At 38.4% G+C, this 13,226-nt stretch overlaps 1 protein-coding gene across 2 annotated transcripts in view; it reads left to right on the plus strand.

The window, feature by feature from the left end:
- The first annotated feature begins 224 nt into the window (after nucleotides 1–224).
- Papss1 (3'-phosphoadenosine 5'-phosphosulfate synthase 1) overlaps nucleotides 225–13,226 on the plus strand; it is a 112,383-nt gene continuing 99,381 nt past the window's right edge. The window contains exon 1 of one of the 2 annotated variants that reach the window (XM_046459090.2): nucleotides 225–381. In XM_046459090.2, the coding sequence (XP_046315046.1) occupies nucleotides 322–381 (60 nt within the window). In that variant the 5' untranslated portion in view covers nucleotides 225–321. Of the gene's footprint in view, nucleotides 382–5,189; nucleotides 5,222–13,226 lie in introns of those variants that run through there. The other variant, XM_058583782.1, reaches the window with a different exon arrangement.

Genomic DNA, 13,226 nt, shown 5'->3' on the forward strand with positions numbered 1-13,226 from the left:
CCAGGCCCCGCCCTTTTCTCGAATCAAGAAGAAGTCTGGTGCGAGCTCGCGTGGGTGCGTGCGTGGAGCTCCGCCCTCACCTCCCGCCTCGGATTCACGCCCGCCCTTCGCCCCTCCCCAATACCTCTGCCCAGCGCTCTCTTCCAAGGCGCGGCCCTGCGCCGCGCAGTCCCGGGGCCCGAGCAGCAGCGCGTGCGCACGTCGGCTCGCGCCCGCGCCGACGCGAGGAGACCCCGCCTTGTCGCCCCGCCTCCCTGCCGGCCTGCCCTCCTGCTACCCTCTGGGCGCTGAGAACCCGGCATCCGCGCGCGCTCCGCACCCATGGAGATCCCTGGGAGTCTGTGCAAGAAAGTCAAGCTGAGCAATAACGCGCAAAACTGGGTGAGTGGGCGCAGAGGGCAAGAAGGCCAGGAGCAGATGCTCATTTGGAGACCTTTGGCTGTTCCTTCGGAGCCGCCGCCTCCCTCCGGTCTCCTCTGCATCCTCCCGGGAGCGTGGCGTGGCGTGGCGTGGCGGGGGGGGGGGGGATGGGGTGGAGTAGGTAGCCGGGTCGCGGCGTCTTGAGGCTGGAGTGTTTGGTGGCTTTGAGACGCAGTGTCGCGGCGCAGGTGGAGGTCTCGGGCGGGGTGCTGCGGTCGGTCGGATCTACATCTGGGAAGACCGCCCCCTTCTCCAGCGCCCAGGCTCGGAGCCGGCTTCGGGACCGTTCTTTGCAACGGAGCTGGCGACTGCTAAAACCTGGGACCCTGGCGAGGGAGCTGCCTTCTTCCCCTGAGAGGCTTGAGGTCTGCAGAGGAGGCTGAGGCAGGCGCCTTGAGCGCGTTTCTGCGGGTTTTGGCTCAGGTTTGGGTCCAACTCCCTGTTTCAGTTCTGAGTTTCACTGTGAAAGGAGGGTACCCAACAATGTGGCCATTCATGAATAGAGACTGCCCTGAACTGAGCTTCTTTGTGTGTCTGCTTTAAATAGAAATTCTGACAAAAAAAAAATAGTTTAAGGGCTGAATTCCTGGTGACAGTTAGGTGTGGGAAGACTAATGGTTTTATAACGTTTAGCAACGACTGCCAGTTGGCCTTACTGGTCAGATGCTGTGTCCTCAGAAGTTTGTTTCCTTCCGTAATTATTCTTTGTAAGAAAGAGCTAATACTGTAAGTGCGGGGGATGGGGATGGTCCAACTTTTGGAGTCTGGAAAGAACACTGGTTTTAAGTTCGATGGAAATTTTTATTTCACAGACTAACAGAATCATGAGGTTTAAATGCAGTCTTGCAAATCATCACTTGCCCTTGGTGAGTCAAAGGAAAAAAAAAAAGAAGCCATTTCAGGCGAATGTTCTTTCAAAGTCATTAATTTGCCATATCTGTTGCTATGTTCAAGGGTTCATGCAGGCTTTCTTGGAAAGAACACTAGACTCCTGAACTGGCCTCCAGTCCCAGCTTTGCCATTTACTAGCTGTGTAATCTTGAGGAAAATTACTCTACTTTGAACCACAGCTGAGTTAAGGGTGTAATAGGGTGTCCTTCACAGGATTGTTTGTATGAGCAGAAAAGATAATGGATTTGAAAGTACAGGAAACTATGGCCTTGATATTCAGACTGGGTTTTGGTTCTGTGACTTTGAGATATTTTCATGGTTAGGGAAATAAGGTTGATTAGATTGGGGTATTTGCAGATAATTTCACTTACACTGCTTGCAACTCATTTATTATCTCATTTGCCAAATTAATGTGTATCCTGTGTACAGACGTGTGCTAGACGTGGAGATGAAAAAGGTGGACTTAGTGCCTTTTCCAAGGTGATGGATATGTATTTATGAAAGACAGTGAGTGGCAAGACATGGAGGATTTATTGCAATTTAGGGGAGAGATTAGTTAGGCCTGGATGTTTTTGGGAGAGCTCAGATTTCTGAGGCACAGGGGAGCTGTGCTAATAAATGCTTAGAGTAAGAATTACTTGATAGTGAAGACTTGTGAGGAGTTTTTGTTAGGAAGTGAAGATAAGATTAAATAGGTAGGGTGAGGCTGGGTTATTCAGCTATAAATTTGGCCACAGAGCTAGTACTTGATTCTGTGGGAAATTTTTTTCTTTTTCTTTTTTTTGTTGTGGTGCTGGATATTGGACTCAGTGTATCCTAAATGCTAGGCAAGTGCTCTACCACTCAGTTACATCCCCAGCCTCTGTGGCAGATTTTTGATGGGGCTGGATTTTTAATTTTCTGACCCTTGTTAAGTCTTTTTTTTTTTTTTTCCCAATAGAACGTGCACCTCTCACTTATATCTACTGATAGATGCAAGTGTGAAGAAGCCACATACCTTTAACAGTCTCATTATAGGATAAAATTGGTGATCCAGGAAGATGGGTCTGCTGAAGACATGTGTACACTGTTAGAACTTGAACATGAAAGACCAGAAATGTTATGGGGAGGGTTAAATGAATTAATGAATTTGAGGCATGTCAGGCACCTGAACACTATTAAAGGTGGTCTTTTTATCGTTCTAGATTGACCCAGTGTGAACAGGTGAAGGAAGGCTGACATTGTGAAGAGAAGAGCAGGTGCATGAACAGCTTGTGAGGAAGAGTAGGGAAAACCTGACTAAATTCAGTGGATGAAAAGGGAAGAAATGTTAAAAGATGGTCCCACAGTTTGGGTCCTAGGAAGTGGAGAGAAATGTTGAAATGTTTTGTGTAAATTAACTCATTGAATTTTCGCAACATTTTCTGAGGGGAGGAGGTATCATGAGACAGGGATTAAAAGCAGGGGCCCTAGAGCTAGCTGACTGAACTTGAATCTGGGCTCAACTGTTTATTCCCATATGAACCTTGACTGATTTTTGCAATTAGTATCTAATTGATGAAGAAACTGAGGCGTAGAGATGTAATAGAGCTCAATTTGTGGATCGAGTTTTAAGCATGCTGCATTGAGAGACAGATAGTCTGTAGAGCATGTCAGTCCAATAGAAATATGAGTCATGTAAGTAACTAAAATTTTTATAGAACCCACATTAAAAAGAAACAGGTGAAATAAATTTCAGTAATATTTAGACAAATATCCAAAATTCTATCATTTCAATGTAAATGTTTTTCTATATAAGCTCAATACTATTTGTAGTAAATATAAAATTACTAGTTTTACCTTTGTACTTGCATATTGGGAGATATTTTACACTAACACATGTTTCAATTCATACTGGTGATACTTGAACTCCTCAGGAGGGATGTGTAGACATCACAGTTGTAGAGATTTAGTTAGTAAAATAAATCTCTGATGGTTAGATTTGGATAGAGAATATAGAGTTGATGTGAGACCAAACACTAAGCTTTGGGTAATTTCTCCTGTTAAGGATCAGGTAAAGGAAGTGAATTCATGGAGAAAATAGGCAGGAGATAGGAAAAAACAGTGTTGTAGCACTGGGAGATGTTTTGTTTAGTTTTACAGAATGATGTCTCCATATATTTACGAGACTAGCAAAGCAAAATCAAAAGTCTCCTTGCTCTTGGAACGTCCTTTCACGGCAGTCTGACAAAATATCAGATGTAATGAATATCATTCTCTGACTGGCTTCCAGGGGGACCAGTTTTCATCTACCTATAGTGATGTTTTAGTTGGGCTGAGAGAAATTTTGGGGTATTCGGTGTCAATTTTCTGAGAAAATTGGAGACTCAGGTGTCATTCACCCATTTTTTGTATGGTCGCGTTGAGCTGAGTTCCCTACTTGAACTAGCCTTATGGTGGAGTTGTGTCCTACTCCTCTCAGAAGAGTCTGAAATCCAGTGTGACTTTCAGAAGCATGTGTAATCTTACTCTGGTTTGTTTTTCCATTAACGCCTGTCCCGCCCCAGTTTTGATAGTGCAGCCCAACTTTCCTTCCATACTTTACACTCAGATGGTTTTATATTACCCTTCCTTCTGCCTGGGATATCAATGACCCTTTATTATCAGCTGAAATCTTGAGAGCCTTGGGCGATTATTACCTAACTGTATTAAATATGTGACCCATGACATTCACTTGCTCATGATCTGAATTGCTTGTGCACTCTCTCTGCTGTTACCATGAATGTGTTATCATATTTCACTACAGGTATTTTACATCTATACTGAGCATCTCTTGATCTAACAGGAAAGGAATAGGGGCAGGATATAGAGTAACTAAGGTGCTTCTGATATTAAAAATTCTTAGACTTAAGTAAGGGAACAAAACTGCACATGTGGTAGGATTACACTTATCGTTTTGTCACTTAGCATCTGCGTGATATTGGACATGTTCCCTTAAGCCTGCTGTGCTTCAGTATCCTCATTGGTGATGTCAGGGATTATACTTTATAGTGTGGCTAATCATGCATACCTCATAGAGCTACAGGGAGGTTTAATAAGTTAATATATTTAAAACTCTATGGTTCCTGGCACATGTGTCACATATTGTTGTTATTTATTAAATCATTAAATATTTAACCCCTGCTTGGTGTGTACCTTTGTTCCACATACTGGGGGGTACAGTGGTAGAAAGACTTAGAAAAAGGTCCTGCTCTCATGGGTATTGTATTCTGCTGGAGAGAGAGTTAATGAAACAAATAAGTGAAGATAATTCTTCCTTGTACCAATTATATCTTTCCCAAACATTTTGTCCCCTTATACTGTTAGATGCCCTTCATAGAAGGCCAACAGCCCTGTCTAGAGTTTGGAGAAGACTGAGATGGTACAAAAATGAAACAAGAATGTGGAGGTGAAACAAAAAACTTGGCCAATCTTACCCTAAAAGCCTGGGAGGTGATTTTACAAAAATTGCCTGAAGGAAAGAAAAAGCTGAGATTCTACCAAGAATATACTTTTAAAATTGATTAATGCTATGGTCTGAATACATGTCCCCCAGAGGCAAGTGTGTTCAAGGGCTGGTCACCAGCCTGTGTTACTAATGGGAGGCCATAGAACCTTTGGGATTTGTTTGTCTAGTGGGAGGAGATCAGATTTTGGGGGGCGTGCCCTTTGTTTTAGTCAGCTTTTTCATCACTGTGACTAAAAGACCTGACAAGAATAATGTAGAGGAAGTAAATTTTATTTGGCTCACGGTTTCAGAGGGCTCAATCCATAGATGGCCGTCTTCATATCTCTTGGCCCAAGGTGAAGCAGAACATCATGGTGGAAGGACATGGTGGGGGAAGACACCTCAAGACATGGTAACAGGAAGCAGAGAGCTCTGCTTACCATCGGAAAACTATAAACCCCAAAGGTATGCCCCTGGTGACCCACATCCTCCAGCCACACCCTACCTACCTACCTATAGTTACTACCTAGTTAATACATATTAGTGGATTAATACACTAATTAGGTTAAAGCGCTCATAATCTAATTGTTTGAATTCTGATCCGTGCATTGTCTCACATGTGAGCTTTTGGGAGATATATCTAAACTGTAACGTGTCTTCAAGGGGATGGAACTGGTCCCTTCCTGTCTCTCTCTGCTTCCCAGCTGCCTTGATGTGATCAGCTTTTTCTACCACAAATCTCTTGCCATGATGTGTACTTCATTATAAGGCCTAAAGGCAAAGGAATCAATTAACCATATTCTGAACTCTGAAACCATAAGTCAGAATATGCCTTTCCTCCTTTAAAGTTGATTATCTTGGGCATTTTGTTACAGTAAAAGCAAGTTCACTAACACAATTAGTAGCAAGGTGATAGCAAGGTATAGATCTTTGTTGTCCAGTAAGGTAGCTAATAGACACAAGTGGCAACTTAAATTTAGTTAAAAAATGAAACAAAACAATACAGAAAACAATGGGTTCCTTAGTTGCACTAACCATATTTCAAGTGCTGCTTATGTGGTTAATAGTCACAGGAATTGGACAGTGTGGTATAAACTTTTTTTTTTTTTTTTTAAATCATTTCAGACAGCTCTTTCTACTTAACCTGTATATTTATGTATTTTTATTCTCTTCCCAGGGCAAGGAATTTCCAAAGACAGTGTTACTTTGGAATCTTGGTTTTGGGCAATTTGTTATGCCTGGTTTTTGGCATTTTACCTAGTAGTGTTATCCTCCCTTTAGTGTAGTTGCTTCTTTGGATTTGAAGTGCCGGTAAGCTGGCTCTGTTGCATTTAATTTTTTTTTTTTTTTTTTTTTTTTGTACTAAGGGTCAAATCCAGTAGTGCTTTACCACTGAGTTACATCCCCTGTCTTTTGTATTTTTTTTTTTTTTTGGAGACAGCGTCTTGCTAAGTTGCACAGATTGGCCTTGAAGTTGGCAAACTCCTGTCTCAGTCTCCTGAATTGCTGGAATTACAGGTGTGTGCCAGCATGTCTGGTTTGTTGCATTTAATTTTGGGGAGTGGTTCTCTCCTCAGTAGTTCTCAACCAAGTGAGATTTTTTTGCCACCATTAATAGTGATTGGCAATTCTGGAGACAGTTATGGTTTGGTTTGTCTGTGTAGCTAGATGGTTTTTCTGGTATCTCTTTGAGGACATGGGTGCTGCTAAATATCCTGCAGTGCATAAGACAGAGCCTACAACACCAGATGTATTTGGTCCAAAAAGTCATACATGCTGAAATTGAGAACCCTATTTTACTCTTTTCTTTGAATTGAAAAAGGAATAAAAATTACTTAAATTTGAAATGTAAAAGTCATATTGAAGAGAAAATCTTATATCAACTGTATTTTTATAGTTGATATAGGGTTTTCTTTTACCAGCCTGAAAGTTACCATCTCTTGACCTGAGATGAATCAATTTTCTTTAAGTATGCCAGTATAATAAGACAGGAAAGCTCCTATCCTGATTTTTTTTTTTTTTTTTTGGCACTGGAAATTGAACCCTGGGATGCTCTACCACTGAGTTACATCTCCAGCCTTTCTATTTTTTATTTTGGGACAGGATTTCACTAAGTTGCTGAGGCTGGCTTTGAACTCTTGATCCTCCTGCCTCTGCCTCAAGAGTAGCTGGGATTATAGATGTGTGCTGTGGCTCTTGGCTCCTGAATTGTTTTGAAGTCATATTACTAAGTACAGTAGTCCCACAGTGTACATGATGTTTGGTTCAGGATGCTCAAGACCTTTCTATAGGTATTTGCAAATAACCTAAAGCACATCCTCCCATATAGTTTTAAGTCATTTCTGGATTATGTATTATTACAATGTAGATGTTGTGTTAATAGTTGTTATACTATAATGCTTGGGGAATATGGAGGAGTAAAACAAATATATATGTTCAATACAGACACATTTTTTTTCTAAATATTTTTGATCTTTGTTTGGTTGAATCTAGAGTTATAGAACTGATGCATAAAAAGGCTTACTGTAATTAATTCAAATGAAAAGAATGACTTTTTTTTTAGTATTCACATAAGTTGTAAAGAACAAACTAATTTATTGTACTTGTTAAAATGACCGGGGATTCTCTAGGTATAGGGACTGCTGCAATGGAGTTTTTGCAGTAGGGCAGAGAGATTGGGCTCAAATCTAAGTACAACAAGGAAAAATGGAAACATATTTCTTAAATTATAAATATGTATAAAGGAATTAGAAATGGGGAAAATATTTGTGTCTTCAAAATAATGATGTCAGTAACTAAAAGAAAATAAATAAGGGACTATGAAATAAACAACTGGCTATTTGTAATGTAGGCCTGGAAAAGTAGAAATTTGTAGTTATAAAGCAAGTTAGGGTGGTGGGTAGAAAATAAGTACGAGGAAACATCAGGAGTTGGGGAGGATTCTGGATAAACAGATGCTTTCTAGAGGCAGGCAGTGTGATCAGTCCTGCTGGGTTGGTGTGAGATTAGGAATTTGGTCAGATATAAGGTGGGGGATTCTTGCTGAAATTGGGTTCTGAAGACGTGTTGAAGGACCAGGTCTAGCTGAAAAAGACTCAGAGCAGAGTTTGGTTAAGGAGAGAATCCTTGTTATTAGAAGTTATTTCTGTGACTTACCCCTTTCTAAGGACTCAGTTCTTTCACAAGGAAGTGTTAGCTGTGGAATAATAGTGGAAATTCTAGTGACTAGAACTTTAGATGAACATAGCTCTTGCTCAGGCTCTTTAAATTCTTTTCTTTTTTTTTTTTTTTATGCTTGCATCCTGTATTGGTTAGCTTTTCATTGCTGTGACCAAAACACCCAACAAGAACAACTTAGAGGAGTAAACGTTTACTCAGACTTATGGTTTCAAAGGTGCAGTCCATTATCAGCTGACTCCATTACCCTTGGCCTGAAGTGAGACAGAGCATCATGGTGGAGGGCTGGTGGACGAGAGCTGTTCCACTTATGGTGGCCAAGGAGCAGAAGGGCCATAGGGAAGATGAGCCCTTTCACAATGCACCTCCAGCTACCCATATCTTCCAGCCGTACCCCAACTGCCCACTTTTATCACCATTCAAATTAGGGTGGCCTGACTAGGCCATGACTAATAATCTAATCTTTTTACTTCTGAATATTCATGCATTAACACAGCTTTTGGGGCACACGTCATATACAAACCACATCACATCCTTTTCCTGTGTCTTTGGGTCATATATTTAAGTGTATAGTTCAGTGGTTTTTAGGGTATCCAAGGTTGTACAGACAATACCAGTATCTGATTTTAGAACATCTTCTTTCCCCTGAAGGAAACCTTATACTATTGATAGTCATTCTCCATCTTTCCCCTACACTCCTAGTCTGTGACAACCAATAATGTACTTTGTCTCTGTGGATTTTGCTATTGATTATGGACTTTGCCATAAATGGAATTATAGAATACACATAGTTTGTGCCTGGTTTCTTTCACTTGGGCTCATGTTTTAAAGGTTCATGTGTGTTACAGCTTGTATCAATACTACATTCTTTTATATGATCAAATAATATTCTGTTATGAATTTACTACATTTTGTTTATCCATTCATCAGTCAGTGGACATCTGGGTTTTTACTACTCTTTGACTGTTATGAATAATAACAGCCATGTAATTATTATGCTTCTATAAACAGCCATGTATAATTTTTTGTGTGTACTCCCATATGGTTTTAGTAGTTAATTTCACTTTCTGAAGTGGGTGACAGTGTTTTTGGTTGCCCAACTCATTTTTATGAGGAATGCCTCACCATGTCATGGTGGGACACACAGTTTGCTACATATGATGATTTCTTTATTTACATGTTTCTAATCAGTCTTCTTCCCTGAAATGTTTTTGTTTGGTTTATTCTCAGTGCTAGGTGGAACCAATTAACAAATAATGAATGAATAGATAGTTCCAGACTTACATGTCTTACAGAAATATTTAGGGACAGGATTTCCCAGCTGAGGTCATCTAGGGTTGACAGTTTTGATATTATAAAAATCCACTGAATAAATTAAAGTCTTTTAATTTTTAAAATAGAATAGTTGGAGAGCCATAATGTGTATGCAGAGCATGCATGCATGGCTATTGATGGTGATTAGATAAGCATGCTGGTAACTTAATTCTGATTGAGCAGGTCTGGGAGAGGTTCTGAGATTCACTTATTAACAAGCAACCAGGTCACGCCAGTGTTGCTGATGACATATTTTGTAGTAGTAAGGTTTTTGTAATAGCCTTTTCAAGTTGTTTTCTGAACCTCTAGCAATGTATGTTCTTCACTTTTGCTATTTGTATTTGATTTGTTAGTATCCAAAAGATTAAATTCAATGTTCAGGAACTCTGAACTAATAGTTTCATATGGTACTCTATAATCCCCACTTTATCCAAGTTACCATTGCTTTCTTTTTTCCTACATTGTGTTTTAGGATGTAAACGTGCATATTACCATTTCAGGGATTTCTCCCTTGAGGAATATGCTGTTTAGCAGTCAGTTTAAGGTGAGTGGTGGGATGGGTGAAAGGTGTCTGAAAGTCCAGAATAAAGATCTCTATTTGGTGTATGCTTTGTGCCTTTACAAATTTCACTAAAAAATGCACAGTTTTTTATAGAATCATAATAAACTCACAAATGGAAGTTCTCTAGGTGGCATCACAGGAACGTTAATTTGCCCTAGAAGGAAGTGGATAAATTAACAAAGCAGCCCATGTGGATGGAATGAAGGGGAGTCAGAAAAGGACCAAGGGCTTCTGTGGGTGGTGAGGACAAACGTTTATAGGATGTTTAGAAAATGATGACCTTCTGGTCATGTGACGTTAGCCTAGTGATAGAATTGATTCTCAAATGTACAGTATCAAATGAGTTGTCCCAATTCTGCTAGACTGAAGGTTTCCTTATGTCAGTTATCATTTCATTTGCAGGTCATACAGAACAAACCATACTTTTAACAGATGCCTCATATCTAACTTTTGCTGAATACTCGCTAGGATCAAGAAAGGAAGTTGGGCATTGTGTAAAATACCAACAATTGTGACTGATAGTCCTTGACCTACCCTTTCAGAGAAGTAAAAATGTATATGCACAAAAAGATACTTGAAAGTATATTAAATGGTCCATGAATAACAAACAAATGATGTGGGCAGTAATGTGAAGGGAAGCATACTTGGACCAAGCCATAAATATGTTTCTATGAAACACGCAAGACTGTTAGATAAGAAACAATAAGCCTGATTTCTCTCCTGTAGATGGAAACCAGGCTATTGAATTGGGATCAGAAATTTAGAGTTGGAAGGAAATGACTCAGTCTTGACCCTTAATAAATTAGTAACATCATATTTCTTTAGTAGAATTATAGGAAGAGTTTAGCTGGAGTGGGTGCAGATGGGAAAAAAAAAGGAGAACTAAAAGAAGATTGCATGAAAAACGGTTCTTTAGATTCCTAAAATTCAGGCATAAGCCTACCTACTACCATGTAATTTTAGTAGTTTAAAAAAGTATACTTTGTCCTAATCCTCAAAAATTGGGAGATAGGACAGTGTGTCAAACTTTTATTTTTTAAAGTGTTTTATTTTTAATTGACATACATATTCTTATTTATGGAGTTCAGTGTGATAATATATGTATACAAATATTATCATTTTTTTGTGTTGGGAACCTTCAAACTCTTCCCCTCTAGTTATTTTGAAATGTGTAATTCATTGTTGTAGACTGTAATTATCCTCCTGTGCTGTAGAACATTAGTACTACTCGCTTCTATCCCTAAACTCTAGTTTGGTGCTCATTTTCTACCCTTTTTCTTTTCTTCTTCCTGTACTCTAGTGACCTCTATTCCATTTCTATGTGATTAGCTTGTTTTTAGCTTCCACAAATGAGTGAGAACATGTAGTATTTGTCTTTCTGTTTCTGGCTTATTTCATTTAATATAATGTCCTCCAGTTTCATCCATGTAGCTGTAAATGATAGACTTGCATCCTTTTTTATGGCTGAATAATGTTTCATCATGTATGGAGATTAAATTGACTAGATTGCTCTGGGTAGTAAGGACCTTTAACACTATTAATTCTTCTAATCCATGAATAAGGAGTGTCTTTGCATTTTTGAAATTTTTTTCTATGATTTTTTTAATCATAATCTTTATAGTTTTCATTGTAGGCCTCTTTTACTTCTTTTAAATGCATTTTATATTTTGGCGGATATTATGAATGGGATTAAAAATGTTTTTTTTTTCTGCCAATTATTGGCATATAAAAATGCACCTTTTTATTATAACTTTGGTTTCGTATGTTGCCTATGTATCCTGCAACTTTGCTGAATTCAAATAACAGTTCCAGCAATTTTTTTGGTGGAGGCTTCAGGGTTTTCTTCATATAGGATCATGTCACCTGCAAATAGGAGTAATTTGACTTCTTCCTCTCTAGTTTGGATGCTCTTTCTTTCTTTTTCTTGCCTAATTGCTCTGGCTAAAATTTCTAGTACTATTATGTTGGAATGGTAAAAATGGACATCATGTTTTAGATCTTAGAGAAAGAAACACTTTCAGGCTTTTCCCCATTTAGCATGATGTTGGCTGTGGGTTTGTCATATGTAACTTTTATTATGTTGAGGTATGTTCTTTCTGTTCCTAATTTTTTGAGGATTTTTATCATGAAAAGATCTTGAATTTTATTGAATGCTTTTTCTGCATCTTTGAGATGATTATATGGTGTTTGCCCTTCAGTCTGTTTGATGTGATGGATTATGTTTGTTGATATTCATATTTTGAACCATTCTGCATTCCTGGGATAGATCCTATTTGATCATGGTTTATAATCTTTTTGATAGACTGTTGGATTTGATTTGCTACTATTTGTTGAGAATTTTTACATCTTTATTGGGAATATTTTTATGTAATTTTCTTTTGTTGTTGTGCCTTTGTGTGGTTTTGGTATCCACTAGCCTCATAGAGTGAATTTGGGCAATTCCCTCCTTTTCAGTTTTTTGGATTAGGTTGTTTTTTGGATTAGGTTGTGAGGAATTGGTATTAGCTCTTTTTCAGGTGTTTTATAGAATTTAGGAGTGAAGCCATCAGATCCTGGGGGTTTTCTTGGGGGTACTTTTTATTATTAATTCAATTTCATAACTTCTTGTTGGTCTGTTTAGTTTTTCTGTGTGTTTGTGTCTTAATTTTGGTAGGTTATATGTGTCCAGAAATTACTTATGTCTTCTAGATTTTCCTATTTGTTTGCATGTAGTTGTTTATACTGGTCCCTGTACCCCTTTATGCTTCTGTGGTATTAGTTGTAGTGTTTCCTTTTCATCTCTTTATTTTTATTGTTTTCTTCTTCATTTTTTTTCTTTTTGGTTAGCTTGGTTAATATTTGTTGATATTGTTTAGTTTTTTAAAAAAATCTACTTTTCATTTACTTTTTTTCTTTTTTAGTCTATTTTGTTTATTTTTATCCTGATCTTTTTTTTTTTTTTTTTCCATCTACTAATTTTGTGCTTGATTTGTTCTTGCTTTCTACTGCATTCTTTGTTTGGAATCTTTTTTTGATGTAGCCACTTAGTACTATAAGCTTCCCCCTTAGTTCTGCTTTTTGCTGTATCCCATCTGAAATGTTGTATTTCCATTTTCTTTTGTTTCAGGAAAATTTTTAAATTTCCCTTTAGTTTTCTTCATTGCTCCATTGGTTATGTAAGGACATGTTATTTAGTTTCCATGTATTTGTACAACTTTTGAAGTTTCTCTGTTGGTTTCTGGTTTTATTCCATTGCAGTCAAGAAGATATATAATTTTGATTATTTTTCTGTGTGTGTGTGTTTTTTTTTTAATTTGTTGATACTTGTTTTGAATCCTAACACAGTCTATACTGGAGAATATTCATGTGATGATGATGTGCATGTGAATTCAGTAGCCCTTGGATGGTATGTTCTATAAATGTCCATTAGGTTTTTTT

The sequence above is a fragment of the Marmota monax genome, unplaced genomic scaffold (assembly GCF_021218885.2).
Source record: "Marmota monax isolate L192 unplaced genomic scaffold, Marmota_monax_Labrador192_F-V1.1 WCK01_AAM20220418_F8-fsc00002, whole genome shotgun sequence".
NCBI lineage: Eukaryota > Metazoa > Chordata > Mammalia > Rodentia > Sciuridae > Marmota > Marmota monax.